This window comes from Dendropsophus ebraccatus, chromosome 6 (genome assembly GCF_027789765.1).
Source record: "Dendropsophus ebraccatus isolate aDenEbr1 chromosome 6, aDenEbr1.pat, whole genome shotgun sequence".
Taxonomy (NCBI): domain Eukaryota; kingdom Metazoa; phylum Chordata; class Amphibia; order Anura; family Hylidae; genus Dendropsophus; species Dendropsophus ebraccatus.
Genome location: NC_091459.1, coordinates 101425847 through 101452104, shown reverse-complemented (window position 1 = coordinate 101452104; position 26258 = coordinate 101425847). Strand labels below are relative to the sequence as shown.

The 26258-nt window shown below is 41.6% G+C and overlaps 1 protein-coding gene across 1 annotated transcript; it reads right to left on the bottom strand.

The window, feature by feature from the left end:
* Positions 1-21120: 21120 nt before the first annotated feature.
* SUCNR1 (succinate receptor 1) lies at positions 21121-25835 on the bottom strand. The gene is made up of 2 exons (XM_069973898.1): positions 25735-25835; positions 21121-22665 (listed from the first exon to the last, which is right to left on the bottom strand). The coding sequence occupies exons 1-2, from the start codon at positions 25735-25737 to the stop codon at positions 21676-21678; spliced, it is 993 nt and encodes a 330-aa protein (XP_069829999.1). The 5' UTR covers positions 25738-25835; the 3' UTR covers positions 21121-21675.
* Positions 25836-26258: the final 423 nt, after the last annotated feature.

Sequence of the window (26258 nt, the reverse complement as noted above, 5' to 3'; positions counted from 1 at the left end):
TCTCCTTGTTCACATAGGTCCCTACACTAACTCCACACTGTGTCGGTCAGCAACTGCCAACCCCACAAAGCGTGCACAAACAGGGAAGGGAGGCCATAGAATGGCCCTGCAACCCCAATGTCACAGGACCAAACCCGAAGTGCACCCCCAAGCCCAGCAGGCACCACTGGCGAATAAGGCTGCCGCCAATCAACACAAGTGTGGATATGGTCTGGATGTGGATGTGCAACAGCTCCTTTCTCTCCATACCGTATTTTACTTTTCTCCCTTTTCTGAGCAGTTGGCACTCCTCTTTGTAAGACTCACATAACACAAATTAGCAGGATACACCTGTGCTCACACGTCAGTACCTCCTATCTTTCCCATTCTACCTGCAGCAGTAATGGTGAGTAGAAGACCACATTTACACTTGTGTTGCCTGGTGGCAGCTTTCTGTGCCGGTGGTGCCTACTGGGTTTGGGGGGGCACTGTGGGTTTGGTCCTGTGACATTGGGGTTGCAGGGCCATTCCATGGCCTCCCTTCCCTGTTTGTGCACGCTTTGGGGGGTTAGCGGTCGCTGACCGACACAGTGTGGAGTTAGTGTAGGGACCCATGTGAACAAGGAGACCGGCACGTGGTACATGGGGCAATATGGTTTGATCAAATTATATACCAACATCCTGGCGTTGGTTTTTAAATATAGCCGAGTGGTATTAGTGTCCGCCATAGGTGTGATGTGCAACAGCTCCGTTCTCTCCATGTCGTATTTTACTTTTCTCCCTTTTTTGAGCAGTTGGCACTCCTCTTTGTAGGACCCACATGACCCAAATTAGCAGGATACACCTGTGCTCACATGTCAGTACCCCCTATCTTTCCCATTCTACCTGCAGCAGTAATGGTGAGTACAAGACCACATTCACATTTGTGTTGTTTGGCGGCAGCTTTCTCCACCGGTGGTGCCTGCTGGGTTTGGGGGGGGGGCACTTTGGGTTTGGTCCTGTGACATTGGGGTTGCAGGGCAATTCCATGGCCTCCCTTCCCTGTCTGTGCACACTTTGCGGGATTAGCGGTCGCTGACTGACACAGTGTGGAGTTAGTGTAGGGACCCATGTGAACCAGGAGACCAGCATGTGGTACATGGGGCATTATGGTTTGATCAAATTATATACCAACATCCTGATGTTGGTTTTTAAATATAGAGTGGCATTAGTGTCAGCAATAGGTGTGATGTGCAACAGCTCCTTTCTCTCCATGTCGGATTGCCTCTTGTGACCGCAAGCAAAACACTGCTTGCGGTCAAAATAGTGATTGGGAGATTGTGAGCGAGCGGCTGGAGGCAGTGAGCGGGGCCTCCCTACCAGCTGCGCACGGCGCATCTTAAGGCTATGTTCACACTATATATGTGTGCGGCTGTATTTTCTATGCGTCTGAAAATGTGCGGCTGAAACTACGGCCGTGGGAAAAAATAGACATGCGGCTGAAAGCATACGGTCATTTACTTGGAAATCTGGTTCAACTAAAAATAACAAATAAAATCTTTAGAAAGTGATGCAAACACCTCTGGATGCATCTGGGAAAGCAGGGAAACAGTTTACATGAATTGCTATTACCGGGGTTTGCGATCCTCTGCAGTATGCCGATGCCGATGCCTCTCATGGTTAATATATTTAATTAATAAAACACATTTTCGTTGTAATAAAGTCCCTTTCATTGTTCAATAATTAAATTTAAACTAATCCATCATTTTGCAATTAAATATACTGTTAAAAAAAAAATATATATAAATAAATGTATATTTATATATATATTTATTTTTTGACAGTATATTTAATTGCACAATGATGGATTCGTTTAAATTAAATTATTGAACAACAAAACTGATTTTATTACAACGAAAATGTGTTTTATTAATTAAATATTAATTAGTACAGGAAGCTCCATAAGCCGTTAATTCATATTCCAGGCAATAGATCATTCTGTACTAATCATCACTTTACTTTAATTAAAACATCAAATGTTTCTTCTAATTATGTTATCACAATAGCAATATTAGAAGAAACATTTTGAATTATATGTGCGCTCAGCTGATTGGCTGATCGGCTGAGCGCACGTATAATTAGCGGGTCCGCAGCACAGTGACTTCATTGTGCTGCGGACCAGCGAAGAGGACACATCGGGGTGAGTATACAGCTCTCCCCACCCCCTCCCCAGCACTGCACCCATCCCAGTAAGGAAGGGGGGTCACTTAACCCCTTCCTTGCTGGGATGGGTGCAGTCTGACATCAGTCTGGCCCCCAAGGGGTTAAGGGGGATGCAATACATCCTCCCTTAACCCCTTGGGGGCCAGACTGTAAGCAGCGATCTGTAAAGATGCTAAATACTGTAAGGAGCACAACACCGATCACAATGATAGGTGTTGTGCTCCTGTTTGTGTGTTTCTCTCTTTTTGTTTTTCAGATATCGGTATCCTGTGGATTACGTCGGATTCGGTGGACTACGTCGATGACCAGCAGTTGTTTGGTGTTTTTTTTTTATAAAATGGTCAATAAGGGGTGTGGGGGTGTTTTTATTTGAATAAAAAAAAAAATTTCACTTGTGTGTTGTCTTTATTTCTTTACTTTATAGACTTAGTAGTGGAAGCCGTCTAATAGACGGAATCCATTACTAAGTTGGGGCCTAGTGTTAGCCGGTATAAAATGGCTAACACTAACCCCCCATTATAACTTCAGTACCCAATGCCACCAGAAGTACTGGGAAGAGCCGGGTGCCAGTGGTCCCGGAGCGTCAAAATTGGCGCTCCTGGACCGGGCGGCAGCAGGCTGGTAAGATTTAGGCTGGGGAGGGCCTAAACCAATGGCTCTTCCCACCCTGGTGTTACCATGCTGCTGTCGCTTGGTTTTTAACCCGGCTGGTTATAAAAATAGAGGGGACCCTATGCTTTTTTTTTTATTTATTTATTTTAAAAAAACGCGCATAGGGTCCCCCCTATTTTTATAACCAGCCGGGTTAAAAACCAAACGACAGGAGCCTGGTAACACCAGGGTGGGAAGAGCCATTGGTTTAGGCCTTCCCCAGCCTAAATCTTACCAGCCTGCTGCCGCCCGGTCCAGGAGCGCCAATTTTGACGCTCCGGGACCACTGGCACCCGGCTCTTCCCAGTACCCCTGGTGGCATTGGGTACTGGGGTAATAATGGGGGGTTAGTGTTAGCCATTTTATACCGGCTAACACTAGGCCCCAACTTAGTAATGGATTCCGTCTATTAGACGGCTTCCACTACTAAGTCTATAAAGTAAAGAAATAACGACAACACACAAGTGAAATTTTTTTTTTATTTAAATAAAAACACCCCCACACCCCTCATTGACCATTTTATAAAAAAAAACACCAAACAACCGCTGGTCATCGACGTAGTCCACCGAATCCGACGTAATCCACAGGATACCGATATCTGAAAAACAAAAAGGGAGAAACACACAAAAAACACACAAACAGGAGCACAACACCCATCATTGTGAGCGGTGTTGTGCACCTTACAGTATGCAGCATCTTTACAGATCGCTGCTTACAGTCTGGCCCCCAAGGGGTTAAGGGAGGATGTATTGCATCCCCCTTAACCCCTTGGGGGCCAGACTGATGTCAGACTGCACCCATCCCAGCAAGGAAGGGGTTAAGTGACCCCCCTTCCTTGCTGGGAGGGGTGCAGTGCTGGGGAGGGGGTGGGGAGAGCTGTATACTCACCCCGATGTGTCCTCTTCGCTGGTCCGCAGCACAATGAAGTCACTGTGCTGCGGACCCGCTAATTATATGTGCGTTCAGCCGATCAGCCACTCAGCTGAGCGCACATATAAATCAAAATGTTTTTTCTAATAATGCTATTGTGAAAACATAATTAGAAGAAACATTTGATGTTTTAATTAAAGTAAAGTGATGTTTAGTACAGAATGCTCTATTGCCGGCAATATGAATTAACAGCCTACTGGAGCTTCCTGTACTAATTAATATTTAATTAATAAAACACATTTTCGTTGTTATAAAATCAGTTTCGTTTTTCAATAATTTAATTTAAACGAATCCAGCATTGTGCAATTAAATATACTGTCAAAAAATAAATATATATATAAATATACATTTATTTATATATACAGTGGTACCTTGGTTTAAGAGTAACTTGGTTTAAGAGCGTTTTGCAAGAAGAGCTCACAGTTTTTTTTTTAATTGTGACTTGGTTTAAGAGCATTGCTTTGGTTTAAGAGCTCCTGGTATTGGGTGGGAGCGTGAGTGGGGGAGGGGCATGGCCTGCATAGCGGGGTCTGCAGCACAGTACTCTGACCCAGGAAGTCTCTCTCACCTTCTAATTTATAGCAGATCCACTTCAGGCTGGGGCTTGCATCAGGGGACAGGACTGTGGGGGTAATCTCTTTATAGCTTTAACCCCTCTCTCCCCAGACAGAGAGTGCTGCTATACTGTGTCCACATCTGCCCTGCTCATTCCTTCATGCTCCCTGCAGTCTCTATCAGTCCTTGTGTTTCCCATCCTCTCCATTCCTGCTATAATGTGCCTGCACTCACACTCAGCTATACACACTGCTCCTATAATGTGCTTGCACTCACACTCAGCTATACACACTGCTGCTATAATGTGCTTGCACTCACACTCAGCTATACACACTGCTGCTATAATGATTATAAAATGATTTTTGGAGTGTGGAACCAATTGTCTACATTTCAATGATTTCTTATGGGAAAATTTGCTTTGGTATAAGAGTGGATTTGGATTACAAGCACGGTCCCGGAACGAATTATGCTCGTAATCCAAGGCACCGCTGTATATTTATTTTAACAGTATATTTAATTGCACAATGATGGATTCGTTAGAATTAAATTATTGAACAACGAAAGGGACTTTATTACAAAGAAAATGTGTTTTATTAATTTAATATATTAACTATTAGAGGCATCGGCATTCGGCATCATTGCCGGCTATTTTTGAAGTACTCCGTACGGACCGCCTGTCAATCCACGGCCGCATTTCCAGCCGCAAACAATGGTCTTGTTCATTTTTTACGGGTCCGTTTATGATAGGGCCGTAGATTCATACATAGTGTGCACTGTGCAGCCGTATATCGTATACTTTCCAGCGTACGCATTAACCGGAAAAATCCGGCCGATGATTTACCGCCCGCAATACAGCTGCACAGATACAGAGTGTGAACCTAGCCTAAATGTTGGCTAGCAGAGAAAAATACCCTGCTACTTGATCCCAGACATCCTTCTACCAGATGATATTTTAAAAACTCTATTTCAATAATTAGAACCAATATTGCTGCACTTGCTATTATTATTGTTGCAAAAGTGATATCTCTGGAAGTAAGTCAAACCCAATGAGCAGAATTTTTCTGCTTTATGTTTTGCATGTAAATTGTATTAAAGATTTTATTGAGGCAAGCCTGTCTTAGCTAATGATTGGCTAAACAGCCTGTCACTCCTGTCTGAGGCTGACAGCAGTGGTGCTGCGGCTGCGGGGACACAGGAAAGGGTAAGTACGCATTGGTTGTTATGTTCCTACCACCCCCTGTCCTTCATGATTTTTCCATTTGCCCATAACGTGTTTTTCATTTTCCGTACTGCCTCCTGTCTTACATGGATCTGACACTAGATGTCAGCAAAGTAGTAGTTTCAAAATATTCACAGCACAGGCAATACGTGTGTAACTCACCGTACAGGAAAAATATTATTATTATTATTATTATTATTATTATTATTATTATTATTATTATTATCATCATGATCATTAACCCCTGAAGGACAAAGTGGATTTTAGCCTTAAAGACCATGCCAATTTTCATTTTTGCATTATTATTTATTCCTGCTCACCAACTTAGAGCCATAGAGCTTTTATTTTGCAACCTACAGGGCTGTTTTGGGTTTTTGAGCCACAATCTCTAGTTTGTATTGGTATGAAATAGGTGTACATTAGTGATGAGCGAATAGTATTAGATTGAATAGGTATTTGATCGAATACTACGCTAATCGAGCTATTCGTTTTCATTCAAATATTCAAACGAAAACGCAGTAACAATTCGATTCGCCCTCCCTAACCCCTAACACTTTTTTCCAGCCGATAAACATGCAGGGGGAGGGACAGGCACTAGGAATAGGCAGGACTTTTAAAAAAAAAATCCTCTAACTGTGATTGGCTGGCTAAACTACATCACCAACAAAATATAAGAATAGTCATTTCAGATTCGTGTTACTTGCTGGTTGGAGGTAGAGAGGGACAGACTGTATACCAGAGAGAGAAAGCTTGTAGGTGAAGTTGGCTTGTTAGGGCTAAAACTACATTTAGAAGCTGTTGTGAGAAAAGCAGTGTGTTCAGACATCTACTGATAACGTATATGGCTGTATACTGTGAGTGTGGGATAATACCTGTTATCTTGCTACTGCTGATTTGCGCAGTCTGCGTCCTGTAAAGGAGTTGAACAGCTCATTTTATTATTGTAAAAAACAACTATGTATCCGGTATACGGCTGTATGCTGTGATTGCGGGATAATACCTGTTATCTTGCTACTACTGATTTGTAGTTATCGTTAATTTTCGTTATTACGTATTTTATGCTGCACCTGACCTGATACTTATTGTGTATCAGTGCGTACTGCTAGACCGAAACGTATACTTCTACTTTGCGTTCATAATTTGTTCATGAATCTTCGGCGTACACTTGGGAAAATTAGGATGTTTGCTCATCACTAGTGTTGGATGCACCCAGGCATGCTTCCCCTCCTGTCCTTTATGCATTCCAGAGGTGTTGGCATCATTTCCTGAGGTGCCATTGTGCACTTGGTGACCTCCTAGTGGTCGAATATGGATTTCCAGGTCCCAAGTATATTTTCCCATAGACTATTATGGGATTCGATATTTGTTCGAATATCCAAATATCGGGAGCTATTCGAAACAGAGTTCAAATTATCGAATATTTCACTATTCGCTCATCTCTAGTGTAGATGGCATGTTTTCATTGCTCCTCACTATTTTATTTCTGATGTATAATGAAATAGAAAAAAACTTAGCAATTCTGGTTAATTTTTGCTTTTTTCATTTACACTATTCACCATACAGGAACACTATTGTTATATTTTATTAAATTGGACAATTATGCATGCTACGATACATAATTTGTTTCCAAAGTGGAAAAAATACACCAGAAACGTCATTGCAGTATATAAGCGTTAAGCTACCTTTTGGCCATAGTGTTTTTTTTTCTGCAGGAGACTCTGGGAAAAAATGTCAAGAAAAAAACCTGGGAAAAAAAGCTCTTTTAGGCTTTCCTCAATGTAAAAATAGGGGCAGATAGCAACCATTGTTGCAAAACAAACAGCTGTTATTATTAATGACCGTGATCATTAAAACTGGCCATTATGTTACAACAATGGCTGCTATCTGCCCTTATTTTTGCATTGTGAGAACATAGCCTAAGGCTTCCATCACAGGCTTTCGTTTAAAAAAAAAAAAGAAAAGAAAAAACTGACAGCAGTTTTTTTTTTTGTATGTGTTTTCAACTCCAGTGTTTAATAGTAAAGGCAGTTTTATATATATATATATATATATATATATATATATATATATATATATATATATTATGCCCTGCGTTTTTTTCATTGCAAGTCATGTTAGGAAACATGATGATTACTATTAAGAACTGGGTAAGGCTATGTTTACACAACATAAAAAAAAGACATCCGTTTTTGCTGCAATTTAATTGACTTAAATGTAATGCATAGAAGTCAATGGGATGACGGCCGTCCAATGCACACAATGTATTAAATAACGGACGTTGTTTGCACAGACATCAAAATGATGATGACAATTATTTTCGGACATTTTTGCAAACAGCGGATGTTATTTTTTTGTTGTTCACACACAGTTTTTCTTTTTTCACCGTCCTTTCACCGTTTTTACTATTAAATTCATTGGACTTTTCAATTAAAGACACAGCCAAAGGCCAATTAGTAACAGAAACTAGAATAATGAACAAACAGCTGGCCAGACAGCTAAATGACGTTCGCTATTTTAGCCTTAAAAATGACGGATGTCATTTTAAATGGAGCTGAAAAAGCATTGTGTGAAAATGCAATTTTTTTTTTGGTCCTCTATGATACAATTTTTGTTGATATATGTGTTTTTTTGTGGGTGGGGGTTTCACTTGTCAGTGTTTTTTTACTTTCCACTTGTCACCGAGCCAAAACTCCTCCAAAGAAGAGAAACCCCATTCATCCATCCATGGATGAAATGCTTTTGTCCGAAATCGCCCTTAGTGCATATTAACATACACGAGCTTTGTTACAAAAAAATTGGTACTTGTGGAAATGTGCTTGCATGCTAAAAAAAGAAACCATTTTCCATGCCAGACTAGGCATATTTTTTGTAAATAAAAGCTCCAAAATGTAGAAATTCTGCAGTCACATGATGAAAACATGACATGACTTGCAATAAAAAAAAGGGATACAACACCAGAAGAAAACGCCTCTGCTAATATTCACTAAAATGATGTTTTTTGTGGTGATTTTTCAGCCTTAAAAAGCACGTCATGCAAAATTTGTGTCTGACAGAAGCCTTATTAGTTATAATACAGAGTTCATATAAGGCACTTTCCAGGCCATTGGGTACATGGCACACACTTACAGCTTAGTATATAATTTACAGTAAAACAACAGGATATCCTCTGGCACAACCACAGCTAAAGGAAAAAAGGAGCACATTTGAAGCTTATTACAAATAACATATTGGTGGCAAACATATCAAAACAGTACATAGGAACAATGCAACATAAAATGTTTTATAGACATGACATACTGTATGCTGTGGCAGCCCGGCACATGGGCTGGATCGTTAGGGCACCTGTGTAATGTTCAGCATGGAGAAAATGCTTCAGTGGCATTCCTAATGATGAAGAGGGTGGGGAGGAGGGATGGAGGGGTGGTACCAAGTTAGGGTACAGATACTCCCGTTTGGCATGGGCTTATAGGACAATAACTACATCACCTGCCAAACGGACCCCAGGACAGATCTTGGATTAAAAGCAGCTATCCGAAGGTACAAGTGGTTTGGGGGGGGGGGGGGGGGGGGGTCAGATTGTGGGTACAGAGTCGCTTTAAAGAGAACTTGTGCTGAGTTTAAAATGATAAGCTTCATCTTGGTGATGGATCAACTTTCACTGGATTTAGAATAGTATGGTGCTTGGTGGTGTATACATACATAAGGATAGTGGAAGTACTCTTTGGAGAACCTATGGTTTAAAGAACAGTGTTCTATCTTAATTTCCCCCCGATCTTGTGTCTTTTTCAGAGGCCACAATGTTTATTATTAAATATTGCACCTAATAATGCATAACTAGGGTAAAAATAACAGGATTCTCAGTTTATAGGAATAATGCATAGATGTAATAGATGTAGTACCAGGTTACACTCCATGTATGCATGCATAGGGTGACACCTGATACAACATCCAGGCGAGAGCTAACCAGGGTAACAATAGTACAGAGTAATGATACTTGGCTAGCCACTGATGATTGAGAAAAAAAGTTTGGATTACAAAATGGCTATGGCATGATATAAACATAAAATACTCCCATCTTGGTAATATCAGGCCTACTTCATAAACAAAAGGAAGCCAAGGTCTATTGAACATGACCCAGGCACTGGTGGCATAAAGAGGTGTCAAGTAAGATGTAAATAAACAGACAATATAAGTAATGAAGGAGGAATAGAGTATAACAATTAACATTGACCTTCATGGAAGGGTTTTGTGAGGGAAGCGGACTGATACCGACAGATAAGTGGGCATCTGTGCAATGCATCATGATAACATTATAGCCTGCCAATTAGAAGTGACTGGAGATTCAGAAACAGGTGGGCAGGGAAACTCCAAATGGACTACAGGATCCAGCAGGTAAGGTGCCACCAAAGTTTTGTTTATTAAATGTGTTTCTGGGTCAATCAGACCCCTTCATCGGACATGTGGTCAGGGAAAAGCTTGGTATTTATAGAACAATAATTACACTATGCCCTTCACTTTTACTTGAAGCTTCTAATATGCACACCAGTGAGAACGCTGTTCACCAGTAGGTGGCAGCAAAGAACATTCATGTGTATGTACGTGATGTGATTTAAAATTTCTCTTCACCTACTGCCAAGCACATGGTGTAAAGTGAAACTGGCTCAGTTGCCCCTACCAACCAGATTCCACCTTTTATTTATTTTCTAAAGAGTCTATGAGGAATGAAAGGTGGAATCTGATTGGTTGCTACAGGCAACTGAACCAGTTTCAATTTACACCATGCTTGATAAATCTATGTTCTCACTTCGGGAACATATCAGGGAAGGCGTCCATCTTGTTATATAGACAGCCGCTAATAAAGATCATGATCATTCTTAGCTTCCATCTATATAACGAACTGCACGCCTTCCCCCTGAAATGTTCCTGAAGTAGAAATGTAGCCTAAAAGTGAAATGAAACATTATCAATAGCAGCATAAAATCACATTATACTAAATTAGATTTGCAAATGTCATCACGACAAATGAAATAATGGGCCTTGGATACTTTGAGAGACAAGGGGGTGCGCTATTCTTAAAGGGGTAGTCCACCAAAAAATTTTTTCTTTCAAATCAACTGGTGCCATAAAGTGCCAGAGATTTGTAATTCACTTCTATTAAAAAATCTCAAGTCTTCCAGTACTTATCAGCTGCTGTGTGTCCAGCAGGAAGTGGTGTTTTCTTTCCTGTCTGACACAGTGCTCTCTGTTGCCTCCTCTGTCCATGTCAGGAACTGTCCAAAACAGGAGCAAATCCCCATAGAAAACCTCTCCTGCTGTCCAGACTGGAAATAATACAACTTCCTGTTGGGCATACAGCAGCTGATAAGTACTGGAAGGCTTGAGATTTTTTAATAGAAGTAAATTACAAATCTCTGGCACTTCATGGCAGCAGTTGATTTGAAAGAAAAATTTTTTTGGTGTACTACCCCTTTAACCCCTTAAGGACAGAGCCTGAAATGGCCTTAAGGACCGGAGCAAATTTTATGAATTTGACCAGTGTCACTTTATTCATTAATAACTTCGGGATGCTTTTACCTATCCGGCTGATTCTGAGATTGTTTTCTCGTGACATATTGTACTTCACATTTCTTGTAAATTGGAGTCGATACTTATAACGAATCTTTATGAAAAAACCCAAAATAGCGTGAAAAATTGTGAAAAAATGCATTTTTCCAACTTTAAAACTTTTCTGCTTATACAGAAAATGGTTATACCACATAAATTATATATTAAATAGCATTAGCAACATGTCTACTTTATGTTGGCGGCATTTATTAAACTATATTTCATTTTTTTTAGACAATAGGAAGCTTAAAACATTAGCAGCAAATTTCCAAATTTTCAGTAAAATTTCAAAATCAGATATTTTTAGGGAACTGTTCAGGTTTAAAGTGTATTTGAGGGGACTGTGTGTTAGAAAGCCTCACGAAGCACCCCATTTCAGAAACTGCACCCCCTAAACTCTGCAAAAGCACATCCAGAAAGTTTTTTAACCCTTTAGGGGAGTCACAGAAATAAAAGCTAAGTGTGTAAGAAATTTGAAAATTTTAATTTTCTGTGCAGAGATTTTATTGTAATCCAATATTTTTCATAATTATAAACCTATTACCAGAGAAATGCACCCCAATATTGATTGCCCCATTTCTGCAGTTTATAGAAATACCCCATATGTGGCCCTATTGCGCTATTTGACGCAACCACAAGCCTCAGATATAAGGGAGCGCCTAGTGAATTTCAATGGCTCCGTTATTTTTGGTCATTTTTGACTGTACCACTTCAGGTTGGCAGAGGCTCTGGGGTGCCAAAACCTAAAAAACACCCCTAAAGGGACACCATTTAGAAAACTACACCCCTCAAGGAATGTAACAAGGGGTGCGGTGAGCATCTGGACCCCACAGGTGCTTCACAGATTTTCCAAACAATATGGCTTGAAAAAAGACTAAAGTATTTTTTACACTAAAATGTTGTTCTAGCCTTCAATTTTTCATTTTCACAAAGGGATAAAAGGAAAAAAAAAACACAAAACATGTAGCACAGTTTCTCCCGAGTACGGAAATACCCCACATGTGGACATAAAGTGCCAAGCGGGCGCAGGACGAGCCTCCAAAGGGAAGGAGCGCCAATTGGCTTTTGGAAGCTGGATTTCACTGGAATGGATTTCAAGGGCCATGTCGCATTTACAGAGCCCTCGTGCTGCCAAGACACTGGAAACCCCCCACAAGTGACCCCATTCTGGAAACTACACCCCTCAAGGAATCTAACAAGGGGTGCAGTGAGCATATGGACCCCACTGGTGACGGGCACAAATGTGGAAAAATGTGACGTGAAAGTGAAAATTTTCATTTTTTCACTTTCATGGCACAAATGTGCCCGTCATCCAGGGGTCCATATCCTCACTGCACCCCTTGTTAGATTCCTTGAGGGGTGTAGTTTCCAGAATGGGGTCACTTGTGGGGGGTTTACAGTGTTTTGGCAGCACAAGGGCTCTGTAAATGCGACATGGCGTTCATCATCCATTCTAGCCAAATCCAACCTCTAAAATCCAAATGGCGCTCCTTCCCTTCGGAGGCTTGCCCTGCACCCACATGGCGCTTTATGTCCACATGTGGGGTATTTACGGACTCGGGGGAAATTGCTCTACACATTTTGTGTGTTTTTTTCTCTTTTAACCCCTTGTGAAAATGATAAATTCAAGGCTAGACCAACATTATAGTGTAAAAAATTTAATATTTCATTTTCACGCCACATTGTTCCACATTTGTGCCCGTCACCAGTGGGGTCCATATGCTGACTACACCCCTTGTTACATTCCTTGAGGGGTGTAGTTTCCATAATAGGGTCACTTGTGGGGGGTTTAACTGTCTTGGCAACACAGGGGCCTTTTGAATGCAATATGGCCCCTCGAAATCCATTCCATCCAAATCCAGCCTTCAAAAACCAAATGGCGCACCTTCCCTTTGGAGGCTTACCCTGCACCCGCATGGCGCTTTATGTCCACATGTGGGGTATTTCCGTACTCAGGGGAAATTGCTCTACACATTGTGTTTTTTTTTATCTTTTAACCCCTTGTGAAAATGAAAAAATCAAGACAAGATCAATGATTTAGAGTAAAAATTTTAAAAAAATTACACTAAATGTTGGTCTAGCCTTGATTTTTTTCCATTTCCACAAGGGGTTAAAAAAGAAAATGAACACAAAACGTGTAGGGTAGTTTCCCCTGAGTACGAAAATACCCCACATGTGGACATAATTTGCCATATGGGCACAGGGCAAGTCACCAAAAGGACAGAGCGCCATTTAGAGGCTGGAATGGGGGATGGAGGCCATGTCGCAATTACAAAGCTCCTGTGCTGCCAGAACAGTAGAAACCCCCGACAAGTGACCCCATTCTGGAAACTACACCCCATAAGGAATCTAACAAGGGGTGCAGTGAGCATATGGACCCCACTAGTGATGGGCACATGTGTAGGACATGTGCCGTGAAAATAAAAAATACCATTTTTTTCATTTTCACGTCCCAAATGTGGCCGTCACCAGGGGGCCATATACCCGCTGCCCCACTTGTTAGATTCCTTATGGGGTGTAGTTTCCAGAATGGGGTCACTTGTGGGGGGTTTCTACTGTCCTGGCCGCACAGAGGCTTTGTAATTGCATCATGGCCTCCTCTAATGGGAATGGCGTCCATACCTACTTAGCTGGGAAAAAGGGACAATTCTAATTTATTTGGGGGTATTAGGCCAATTATTAGTTTATAAGGTTGGAAATGACAGGTGTCCATCAAATTCAACCTGTGTTGATCCAGAGGAAGGCAAAAACCCCTCGTGAGGCAGACGACAGTAGCCTCATCACAGGGGAAAAATTCCTTCCTGACTCCATAATGGCGATCAGAATAATCCCTGGATCAACGTGACCCCTGAAATAGGAATAAGGGACAGAATTTAGATAATGTAGAACCCCAATGACGTGTAGTGCGCCTTGGAGCGATCCAGTATGCAGAGGCCGGGGGGATCAGGACAGGTGTCACACTGGTAAATGGTGTCCTTCCTGATCCCCCTGATACGCCACACTCTGTGCTTCTTCTGGGGTCTCCTGTTCTCCAGTGTGGGGGACGTCACCTGGAAAATGTTGTCCTGGTGCGATCCGGGGTCCTTCATATCCAGAAGCGCTGGGTCCGCTCCATGGCTGCTAAATATTAGGGCTCTATTACTACTTCTGATATGTTCGGATCGTGCCGCAAGCTACAGTAGCTCGGGCAGCGAGGGACCGGAAGAGGGGGTGCTGGTATAAAGGTTATCCCCGTACGGGTGGTGGTGACCTTTATCCAGCAGTGGGAAGATCAGTTCCCGGACGATCTTCCCACTAACTCCGAGGATGGGGGGGGGGGCATCTGGCGGCTGGATTCGAGTGTCCCTTCCTTCATACACTCTAAGGGTACGTGCACACTGCGGAATCGCGAAGGATAACCCTTTGTGCATTCCGCAGTTGGCACCCGCCGGCGGACTGATGCAGGCGCACGTCTCCGTCCGTGTCGTAGACTCCATTCTATGCACGGGCGGATTCCGCTCTGCGTCCAACGTGTTGATGGAATGACGGATAATGGAATCCGCCCATGCATAGGATAGAGTCTATGACACAGGCGGAGACGCGCCCCTGCATCAGTCCGCCGGCGGGTGCCAGCTGCGGAATGCACGAAGGGTTATCCTTCGCCATTCCGCAGTGTGCACGTACCCTAAATCTGTAAGTGTACCCTGAGGTACTCTCACAGAGTTTGTAGAATTTCACGCCATACCGTCATCTCTTATTGGGACGGTACTGGCGGAAAAGACGTGTCTGGGGGGCAGCGTACGCTACGCTACTCCCAGACACGTCACTGGATGATGAGGAGGATGAGGATGAATGGAGGAACAAAGGACCCCCCCATTCATCCTCACTGGCTGTTTCGGTGTCGGAGGCAATAATAATGTATGCGTCCGATACCGAAAACACCCTGGGGGCCATCTTTATATGGGGATTGGTATATGGGGTATGTAGTGGTGTAGTGTAAAACTTTATTCAATGTAGTGTGGTGTAATGTAGTGTTTTTTTACGTGTTTTTTACAGTAAGTATACAAAAAAAACCTACGCCAAAAATGGTGTTGCTGATGAATGCCGCACTTATGTTCGGCACTTATAAGCAGACCGTGGCAGTAGGATATAAAAAAAAAACCACCCTACGCCAAAAAGGAGGAGTTGCTGATTAGCAGCGCACTTTCGTGCGATGCTGATCAACACTCAGCGGCGATAGGGTGCGGAAAATAGAAAAAAAAAAAATTGGGAAAAAAATTTTTTTTTTTACTACATTCTGAACATCCCTGTAGTGGCTGATACGTGTATTACACTTATCAGCCGCTAGGGGGCAGCAGAGCGCAAGATCCGAAAATAGACGACGCTGGAGCCGGAAAAATACGAAAATAGACGACGCTGGAGCCGGAAAGAGACGATCGGGACTCACGGAAGAAGCCGAAGTCCCAACAAGAGGAAGTGGACGCCGGGAACCCGGAAGACGCCGATCAGGACCCCGGGACAGGTGAGTAATGTACAAATACCTGCTCCGGACCCCTCAGCTATTTATTACCGGCGATCGGGACGGTGGTACCGTGACCACCATTACTTTTTACAGTAATGGCGGTCGGTGCCGTCCTCGGACAGCACCGACCGCCATTTTTTTTCCGGGTCATCGGGCCACCGATGGCCCGGAAAGGTTCCGATCGCCGCTATGGGCTTATCAGCCAATAGCGGCGATCGTCGGCATGGGGGGGGGTTAACAACCCTCCATGCCGACAGGGAGAGATGGCCTGCTATGTATTATAGCAGGCTATCTCCCCCGATCGGGACCCGGCCGGCCGCGGCGCCCGTTTAAAGGGATGACGTACCGGCACGTCATGGGTCCTTAAGTGACAGTGATCCATGACGTGCCGGTACGTCATGGGTCCTTAAGAGGTTAACTAGTGGGAATCCATGCTTCAATCCACTGCAGTCTGTTCCTGTCCCCTAGTGACGATGCTACAGGTCTTGTATTGGGGCCCAAGAGGTCCAAGTTGTGCCAATGATATATTTATACAATGACTACTTAAAATTATGTTTTTACTTACAAACTAACACTTCTGCATTATCGTAGTCACTTGCCTGGCATGTCGGGAAGACACATGACCTAGCAGTTCTAGAAAGCGCTCAATTAAAAATGCAATTAGAACTAATGGAGTTATTCGGGTAGTCTCTTACTAACCTGCTGTGACCGGTGCGCTAATTCATCATTATTGCAGCATGGCGAATAATAAAACACCATCAATTCTATCCCACCCAGTTGAAACTGGGCTAAAAGTAACCGCTTTGTCTGTCCTATGGGGAATTATAACCAGCAGTTAAAAACATTATTTGCAGTAAACATGCACGAATGGTGTCATAAAGTGAAAGTCCTAATGATTGAAAGATGAGTGAGAGTAAACACAGAATGGAGCAGGGATTGTTTGCACTGAAATGACAGGTGCCCTTTTGGTGCAAATTAATGGGTCTGAGCCTTTGCTTGTAAACCACCGCTGTGAGATAACGAGAGTCCGCAAGAGCCGCAGTGGTGACATTGTGTTTGTTGCTCGCACAGACATGACACTTGCAAACCTAGCAACAAGAACCTTGTATAAAGCAAGTCTATCCGCTGTACTCCTATGTAGAGTTAATGCTCTTTGTTTTTTTTTTAATAATTCTACTGATTCATGGGGCCCAATAGCAAAAAACTGATTGGGGACCCCCCTACAAGCACAACACAAAGCATTGTATTTAACTATAAGAGCCCATTAGGAGCCCTTATGGTTAAATACATAGGTGCAGGAGAGGACTACCCTCTGATTAAAGAAGTTCGGGCAAAAGCATTTTTTAATATGTTATCAGTTAGGGAAAGTTAGACAAATTCCTAATATACATTAATTATGGGAAATGCACATTTACCGTTATTTCCCTTAATTTAGTAGATCACAGAGACTTCAAAATCTCAGAAATACTGTGACGTCACGAACCAGGGTGTAATTCCAATGGAGTGTCCAGCAGGGGGCACACTATATATAGAATTCAACGAAGTACCTGTAATTGAGGCCCCGGCCCCGGTCTCAGGGGGGAAGTAGGTATATATAGTGTGCCCCCTGCTGGACACTCTATTGGAATTACACCCTGGTTCGTGACATCACAGTATTTCTGAGATTTTGAAGTCTCTGTGATCTACTAAATTAAGGGAAATAGCAGTAAATGGCTTACAGTATATGGTGGGTCAGATTTAACAATTAGGCTCAATTCACAAGGAAAAGGGATCAAACTAGTAGACCCTAGAAAATAACAGTGTACATATAGAGCCCCTGACAATGAAAAACCTAAAATACTCACTCTACTCACACCAGCAATGAAGAACATTCATGAGGACACGCTTGCGTACCCTAGAGATCAGCACTTTTGCAGGCCACGGGCCAATAGTGGGCTGTTGTGTCAGGACATCGCATCAATGGCCCCCCAAGTCTGCCAAAGTGTAACGAGACTAATTGTATACAGCTATGAAGAGTGCCTCCACTGTATGATAAGCATGGCTCAAGACCTTTAAAGGCTTCCACAAAATGCTTCCTCTATATTTTCAGCTGTAAGTAAAATATTGGTAATGGTAATATGTATGGTTTCGTGTTTTATCATGTTTATGACAGTACCTTCCACCGTCCCAGTGGCTATATAGATAACGAAATGTTACTCTTGCTATAAATGTTCTTATGGGAAGCAAACCACATGTCGCTGCATGTCCATTGTGTATGATAATTGCTTGTCAGGTGAAGACTTCAGTAAATAGGAGGAAATGAGAATCTACAGTACAATGTTTGCCCGTACCAAAAGGTTTCCACGAAGGGCGTTATCTGCAGGATGGGTGATAAATGTCTGATCAGTGTGTGTCTGACTGCTGGAACACCCACTGAGCATGAGAATAAGGGTCCCATGTCCCCCTGGTTCTGTAGGGTCACAGTTAGACTTGTCAGATTATACTCCGTTTACTACCTATGGATCTTCTGATGATAGCTGAGTACTCTAACTGGCTACATAGATTAACAAGAATATACCATGCATTCATAATGATATGTAAATAACAAGAAAAAAGAGTGGAAAATTGTGTAAATTGTGTTTTTTTTTTTTAATTTCTAATTAAATTTCTAATGGTCATTCCAACTTCTTACAAATCTAACTTTGTCAAGAAACATTGAAATTCATCATCATCTCCCTGTTATCAGTAAAGATTGCAACTTTTATATTTACCCTAAAGGGAACCTGTCACCAAGACAATGCTATCTAATCTACTGACATCATATTTTAAAACAGGAAGAACAGTGTCCCTCAATGATAGGATCACTTACTGGACTCTTTAGCATGGAAACATTAGGGATTTCAATCAATAAATTTCAAGTTATACAATTTTTTTTTACCATAAAGAAATATATAATTCTACTCCGCTACCTCTGCTCTATAACTTGATGCCAACAGCCTAGTTGACATTTTCATATTGACAGGTTCACTTTAATTTCTTCTTATATATAATTTTGAAAGTAAAAAGGAAATCATACATCATCTCATCATTCAGCCACCATCGGGGAAAAGGTGGCTGAACATAACAAGATGCACCTACCTCCCTGGCTTCAGCGCTGGGGTCTGCTGTCACTTGTTCCGATTACTGGTCCTAAGGGCCGCTTACTGGTCTGAGTGGGTTTTAACCACTGGATCCATCTTTTTTCCAGTCAGTGGCCGGGGACCAGGAATCGGAGCAGGAGACAGCAGACCCCCATGCTGGAGCCAGGGAGGTAGGTGCATGTTGTTATGTTCAGCCACCTCCTCCCAGGCTATTTTTTTTTTTTAAAGTCTGAACCCTCCTTTAATGTTACACACTGCTGAGTCTTTGTACAATGTCACTTAGGAATTTGACACTAGCGTGAGCATAGGCATTGCTGCATCATGGGAAGTACCTATTACTAATGCTTGACTATGTGCATACATCAGGATCACACATATGTCAGCTGATGTAGAACTGAACCTGACAACCTTTTACAGCTTTCATTTCTGTTTTCCATGTGTTTTGCTTTTATTTGAAATCCCCTCTACAATGTTACACTGTGTTTTAATCAGTCTGTTGTTATGTACTTAAAACTTTCTAATAAACTTTGCCAGTTCGTCATTACTATTTGGTACTGGTTGATAGATGGAAACAAGAACTGTTTATTTTTAGGGTCTGAAAACACCACTGCTAACATTTGTTATAATATTTCTATCTAGCGCCTTAAAGTGCTTGTCCCGCCCTATCATCTGGATAGGGAATAACTATCTGATGCTGATCAGTAACCATAGCTGTTGGCTGCTCATAGCAGCTGCTAACCATCAGGCATATAGCTCCTGAGCCTGCCATACATTATTAATGCCCCCATGATATGCATGTACCATGTATCATGGGCAGTAGTGGATTATAATAGGGGCGTTTCGGGCGGTAGCCCGGGGCCCTGAGCTCCTGGGGGGCCCATGACCACCCAAAAAGGCTTATACTTTCAATGGTGTACTGTCTCCTGGCTACACTTCCGCCATAATTTGCAAAAAATCACTGTTTTTTTATGGCAATTTTGCACAAATCCGGACATGACATTATCTGTCCTGTACTATGAACACCAGGCTAGTGTTGCATTAGTTACAGTGGGGTGGGGGGCCAGGCTTGGTGAACAGCCCGGGGCCTATGGTAAAGTTAATCCACCCCTGATCATAGGTCATTAAAAGCTATACAGCACAGCAGAAGCTAAAACCTTCTCTAGTTACACAGAGCAATAATAGGCCAAATAGGCCCGATTCGGACGATTATGACGTTGTGTAATAGAGACAACGACCAGCCAATGAACAGATCAGCGGCTGATCGCTTCTTTAGGCCCTGACTTAAAAACATTGGCTGCATAGCGTACGTGTAATAGTAATAAACGGCCAACGGCTGCCGATTCAACAATCAGTTCACATTACCTCCTGGTGTTGTTCTGTGCTCTGCATGCATCCTGGCGGTGGTCCTGGAAAGTGATTTGCTGAGCAGCCTTTAATCTCAGACAGGCCGCTCTGAATCTGCAGAGTGCGGGACTGGGGAGGAAACAAAGAAGAGAACACTGGGAACATGGACAGGTAATTTAAAATGTTTGAGCAAGGGCTGCTTGGACATCGCTAATGATGTCCGTGTGGCCCTTGCTAAACTATTATCGGACCACATAATAGGTCCAGTAAACCAGCTCCGATCGGCGCTCATTTACAGTATTGATCGGGCTGCCATCGACCTGTCTAATAGGAACCTTATACTCTGAATGCTCTTACAGCAATGCACTGTAACAAATGGGTAACCTTGTCATGATCTATCTTATTGTATTAACCTTCAGTAAACTCAGCGATACACTTTTAGTCATTTATTGGTTTACACTTAATGCACACTATAAATTACTATAAGGAATCCTTCAAAGAAAACTTTACAAAATAAAGAACTGAATACAACTGTACACAAGATAGAAAATATACAGCATAAAGTAAAGTGGCTGGCAAACATATCAATCCTATTCACTACTATCAGCCCATTATTACATAATGTTCATTTAAATAAACGATGGGAACAGTCAATTTTTGGAAATGCACAATAGACATGATCTAATACTGTTCATGGCTTTACAATATGAAAAACTGAATGTTTTATTAGCATCCAAAGGATAGGACGTTACAAAAATGTTGCCAATACAGGAGAATATACAGTGGTACCTTGGTTTAAGAACAACTTGGATTGAGAGGGTTTTGCAAGAAGAGCTCAAAGTTTTTCAGAATTGTAACTTGGTTTAAAAGCATCGCCTTGGTTTAAGAGGTCCCTGTACTGGGTGGTAGAGACAGTCGGAGAGGGGCATGGCCTGCATAGCACAGCACTGTACTCTGACCACTGTACTCTGTATATTTTCAGGTGAATTAATGGGCATATTATATATAATCCTATGGTGCCCTGTTTTAACTGTGATTTTATTTTGTTGCTATGCGTCCCTGTTCCTGAGATATAGGGATTTACTTATTTGATGACTATCCACTTTTTTCCTGATTAGGAACCAAGAAGACAAAGCATCCACTTCATCATTGTTACTCATGCTTCCTCGGGAGGGATCCTCCGCTTAATGACTTAGGTCCCCAGAGAAAATGGGTCCATGGCACATGAACAGTGCACATCTTTGTGTGCAAATCGCCTAGATAAAATCATAGCATCACATATGGCATAACACGGACATTTTGGCTAAATAATGGCTTTTTAAGTCAAAAGTAGCAAACATAGCAGCATGCTATACCTTTTACTGTACATCTCACTGCATTACATATAGTGTTCCAGTTGTTTTGGCCACATTATATATCGCCGCATTTTATATCTTATTTTATCTGACAGAAAAAGTATTACAAAATACATATTTAATATAATGTAATTCTGTTTAACAAAATAAATAAATACTGAATATGGCCTATAATACGATATACAGTATATATATAAAACATGAAGCATGTTGATACTAGGAATCTGTGGTATAATCCCTGGATTCATGGCAGGCAAATTTGAAATCATATATGCAGCGACAATTCATAGTCTTGAAACAGTTTCTTATTTTTGCTAGTAACATTTCCCTGAAGTTGTCCCCCATAAGAAAATAGAAGACAGGGTTTATCACACTATTCAAAAAAGCAATCGGTCTTGTGAGGACATATATGGAGTTGATGGCGACCATTGCTTCCTCGCTCAGGTTCCATCCTTCCAAACGGGAGGCGATCCTGACATTTCTCATGATGTGATATGGGGTAAATAAAATAAAGAACACAATCACCGCAACAGAGACTAATGTGAGAGGTTTCTCCAGGGAGAAGGACGTTGTAAGGGTTCCATTTCTGGTTTTCAAAAAGCGGGCCATTTGCAAGTAAAATATACACATGGTGCAGAGTGGGATGAGGAAGCCAGTGACGGTAAGGCACATGCTATAAATAAGGCTTGAAGATGCCATCCCAGAACTTCCATAGCTGAGACATTGGCTGCTGTCGCGCAGTTCTATGAAAAACAGAATTGGACCTATTTCTAACATCACTGCAACCCAAATACCAACAGAAATGATAATCGCTGTTCCCGTCTTCTGCATAATATGATCTTTAAAAGGAAACTTAATAATCAAATATCGATCAATACTGATGAAGGTGAGGAAAAGGATGCTGGTATAGAGATTGGCATGCAACAAGTATCTGTTGCTATAGCACAGAAACTCCTCAAACATCCAGCTTCCATGGGTGTAGCTGTGAATCAGAAGAGGAAGGGTGCATAGGAAGGCAAAGTCTGACAAGCATAGGTTGAATAGGTACACATTTCCACTGGACCACTTCTTTATGCCGAAAATATAGCCAAACATCACAATGCCATTGCCAAGAATTCCAAATATGAATTCCAGGGAATACACAGTAGATAGGTAGTATTTCTCAAGTAGGCAATCAACTGAAGAACAGTTGGGGCTTTCTTGGTCCTAAGAAGTAAAAATCATAAATGTAAGTTAAAATTAACCAAACTAATCCTATTTAAATTTACAGTCATAGACCCCGTTCACACAGAGCAAGAGCGGCGGAATTGTCCGCCAGCCTCCGTGTCAAAATGACACTCCATGGGAGGCTTGCACGCCACATCGCTCAGCGTCTCTCTGCGCTGAAGAATGAACATGTTCATTCTTCAGTGCAGAGAGATGCAGCGCGCCCGCCTCCAATAGAGTGTCATTATGACACAGAGGCTGGCGGCATTCCACGGTGGACAATCCCGCCGCTCTTCCTCTGTGTCAATGGGGCCATAGTGTATGTTTACACTGAGGAATAGGTGAGGAATAGGCAAGGAATTGAAGAGGAAGGTTTTCTGCTTGAAATTCCTCCCCTATTCAGCTCTGGCAGAATAGGCACATAAATAGAGTGGAATGCAAGCAATATTCAAGTAAAATTCAAGCCCCATTGACTTCTATAGGATTTTTCTAGTCCGCCCAAAGAAGGGCGCCCAAAGGGGTTAAGAAAACATTAACAATTGTCCATCGGTCATATTAGTATCTGATCTTCTGGGGCATTACAGGTAATAGTTGTCTCATGGAAATGTGGGAAATTTGTTACTTTACTTGGGGTGGTATGTAAGATATAGCTGCGGAGAGAGCACGCAGTTTAGGCCCATTAGAGCACGCCGCTCTCCCTGGCTATATCTCCAAATCACAATGGGTCTGAACAGTGAGATCCACTACGATCAATAACTTTTGACATGCCTGATGACATGTCAAAAGTTATTTTTAATGACAGGTATTTTTTAAAGCACAATCTAATATTAGTCATATGGTCAGCAAATATTAGTACTAGGCACCATATCTGTTTTATAGGAAATGAGACACTTTACAACAAGAGTCTTTAGAATCAATTTTAAAGCGGATCTAGCATGGCCCTCAAAGCTTTGTTATTATCGGAAGCCATGACGGTAATATAAACTAAGCCTCAGACTTTTATTGCTCTGCCTAGTCCACTTGGCATTGTGAGTTATTTTTAGCAGGGCAATTACACAATAGTAGTAAAAAAAAAAAATACAGGACCATTTCCTGTGAACATACACTTCTCAAAGGTGGGAGTATATGTATGACTTGAAGTCATAAGACTACAAATGTTAAACGTCCATGTAAGTTTGCAGTGTTAGAAATGAGCTGTTAAAGTGGTCAGAGCATATTGACAATACAGGAAATTTTTGGATCTCTAGTGGATTAGCAAATACAACTCTATTATTTATCTATTTTACAGTATTTGTTCAACACTTTATTGTATAAGCACAGTCAAGAATTAAAGATGGCCAATGAATTTCCAATGAAGAGTTAATAAGAGTTACTGGAAGGATATTATTCATTTTGTCAATAGAGGAGTGAATACACAATATATTTAATGACTTCTTGGCATTCGTACATTATTTATAGTGCACCTGTTAAATATGAAAGGGCTTTTCATTGGTTTTCCCTATTCAAAAATCCTACCCCACTTCTGGCCCTCAGCCTGGTAAGAACATCCTGAGCTAAACAAGTTTTAAGAGTAATCACTTTTTCTTTTCTTGAAATTCATGTTGGTTCTGAACCATCACTTGACTTGACTTTTGATGACTTCCTTCCGGGTATCCTTAACCACCTCCCTATCTTTTCCCACCAATCTCCCCTTCCTTACCTCACAAAACTGGGAAGACACTAAGATGACGTTGGAAAAATGGCCATAACAGCCTCTTTATTAAAGTTTCACTATTGTTTGGAAAAACTTTTGACATCATAGAGACTTGTCAAAAGTTATGATCATTTCAGGTCTGAGTGTTCAGACTTGTACCGATCATAAGAACAAGCGGAGAGAATCCCCTCCCGATTCTGTGTCACCTGATCAGTCTTGCTCAGACTAATTGTCTATGTAAGTCTGTATCCTCCTGCCATTACACCATGCCAAAGAATTCTACACCAGTTCTGGAGCTTTTAAAAGTTTAAATCAGAGGCAAAAGGAGGCCACACCCCCACCAGGTGAGCAGGGCATACATCAGAAAGAAATCTTTGACCGATAATAAATCACGCCCCACCCCCAGTGTTTATTGTTATCTTCATTGCCCTTTGTATGACCCAAACTTGATACTATGAACCTATGATGCCCACCCTGATCTATTTGCCTTTCTCTGACTATGCATTTCAATTCTATGCCCTAGACCTTTTTCCTTTATCATAACTTGCTTGTCTTTTGGGCCAGTGGCCCCCAAAACCACTCTTACAGGTAGTGACCTGGTAGCCATCTTCAGTAAAGTCCAGACCCCAGTAGAATGTGTTTCAAAGCCAGACTGGATGAGTGCCATCGCAAGTCTACACCTGTTTCGCACTACGATTACACATCTGTATACCACAAATTATACTAATAAAAGTTTCCATATATAAGATAGTACTGTACACACCAGTGAATATAAATGTACATTACAGGTCATTATTCTACATATGTGCATTACTAGGGATGGTATAATATCTGATAAGTAACTTCATTATAGCTGGGATTATCCACAGGAAAGCTTAGATAAACCCTGAGAAATATGTCACCTGCTTAAAGTGTGCAATAGACAATAAATACATTTCCACCACATATCTAACACAGATTTCCACCTCTAGATACCATCCCCTTATACATGGTTATATGGATAGTAGATTATATATAAAAAGACAGGAAGAAAAAGAGATAATTTTGAGTTGTTTTCCAATATTCTCCTAATGAACTTGCTTGAGAATGACACCAGTTGCTTATTTATCACATACGATGTAAATGTCAACTCTAGAGGATGAACTCAACTCCAGTTCACAAAGGTCATATATGAATATTCTATGTACAGAATTAAATGCTAGAAATAATATTAGCAGTTATATAGCTATAAACAGCTCACACAGTCAACAAGCGGCTTCAACCTGTTGCAACAATGATATACAGTATTATGTGTACAAACAACACCAAACATTTACTAAAGTCAGACATTAGCATTTACATTACGTAAGACTTGAAGAGAGAACAGCATAACCTACCATGGTACCAGATGATCCTGATGCTAGCCGTCCACTACCAGCCTGTGACACTGTGTACGCTCCTGTGACTTCTCTGTGTGTAGCTGGAGCAGCTGTAACAGCCTCATTTGCATATCTTGAGTAACGCTAGTTAATAATTCAAACAAAAGTAGCGACCAAGCTCCTATTGTGGTTAGCAACCAGCAGGAAGAAATGCCACTTAGAACATCCATCCATAAACAACCCTTCATTTTTTTTTTTAAGGTAGATTCATTTTAAATAAGAAAAACTTTTCATTTCTCCCATCCGGATTGCTTCTTGGCCTCTTATTTGTTCTGCAGCTACAGGGTAAACTGATGCTCTGTAAGATGTTCTAATAAAAAAAAAATGTTTTATGTGTTAAATTAGTCATTACATTGCTGCCGTAATATTTTGCCTATAATGGATGCATAAAAAACCCATCACATGAGTCACCAGTATCTTTTTATAACCCATAATGATGATAGGTAGTGGAGTAAGGACATATATTTTAACTGCAAACACTA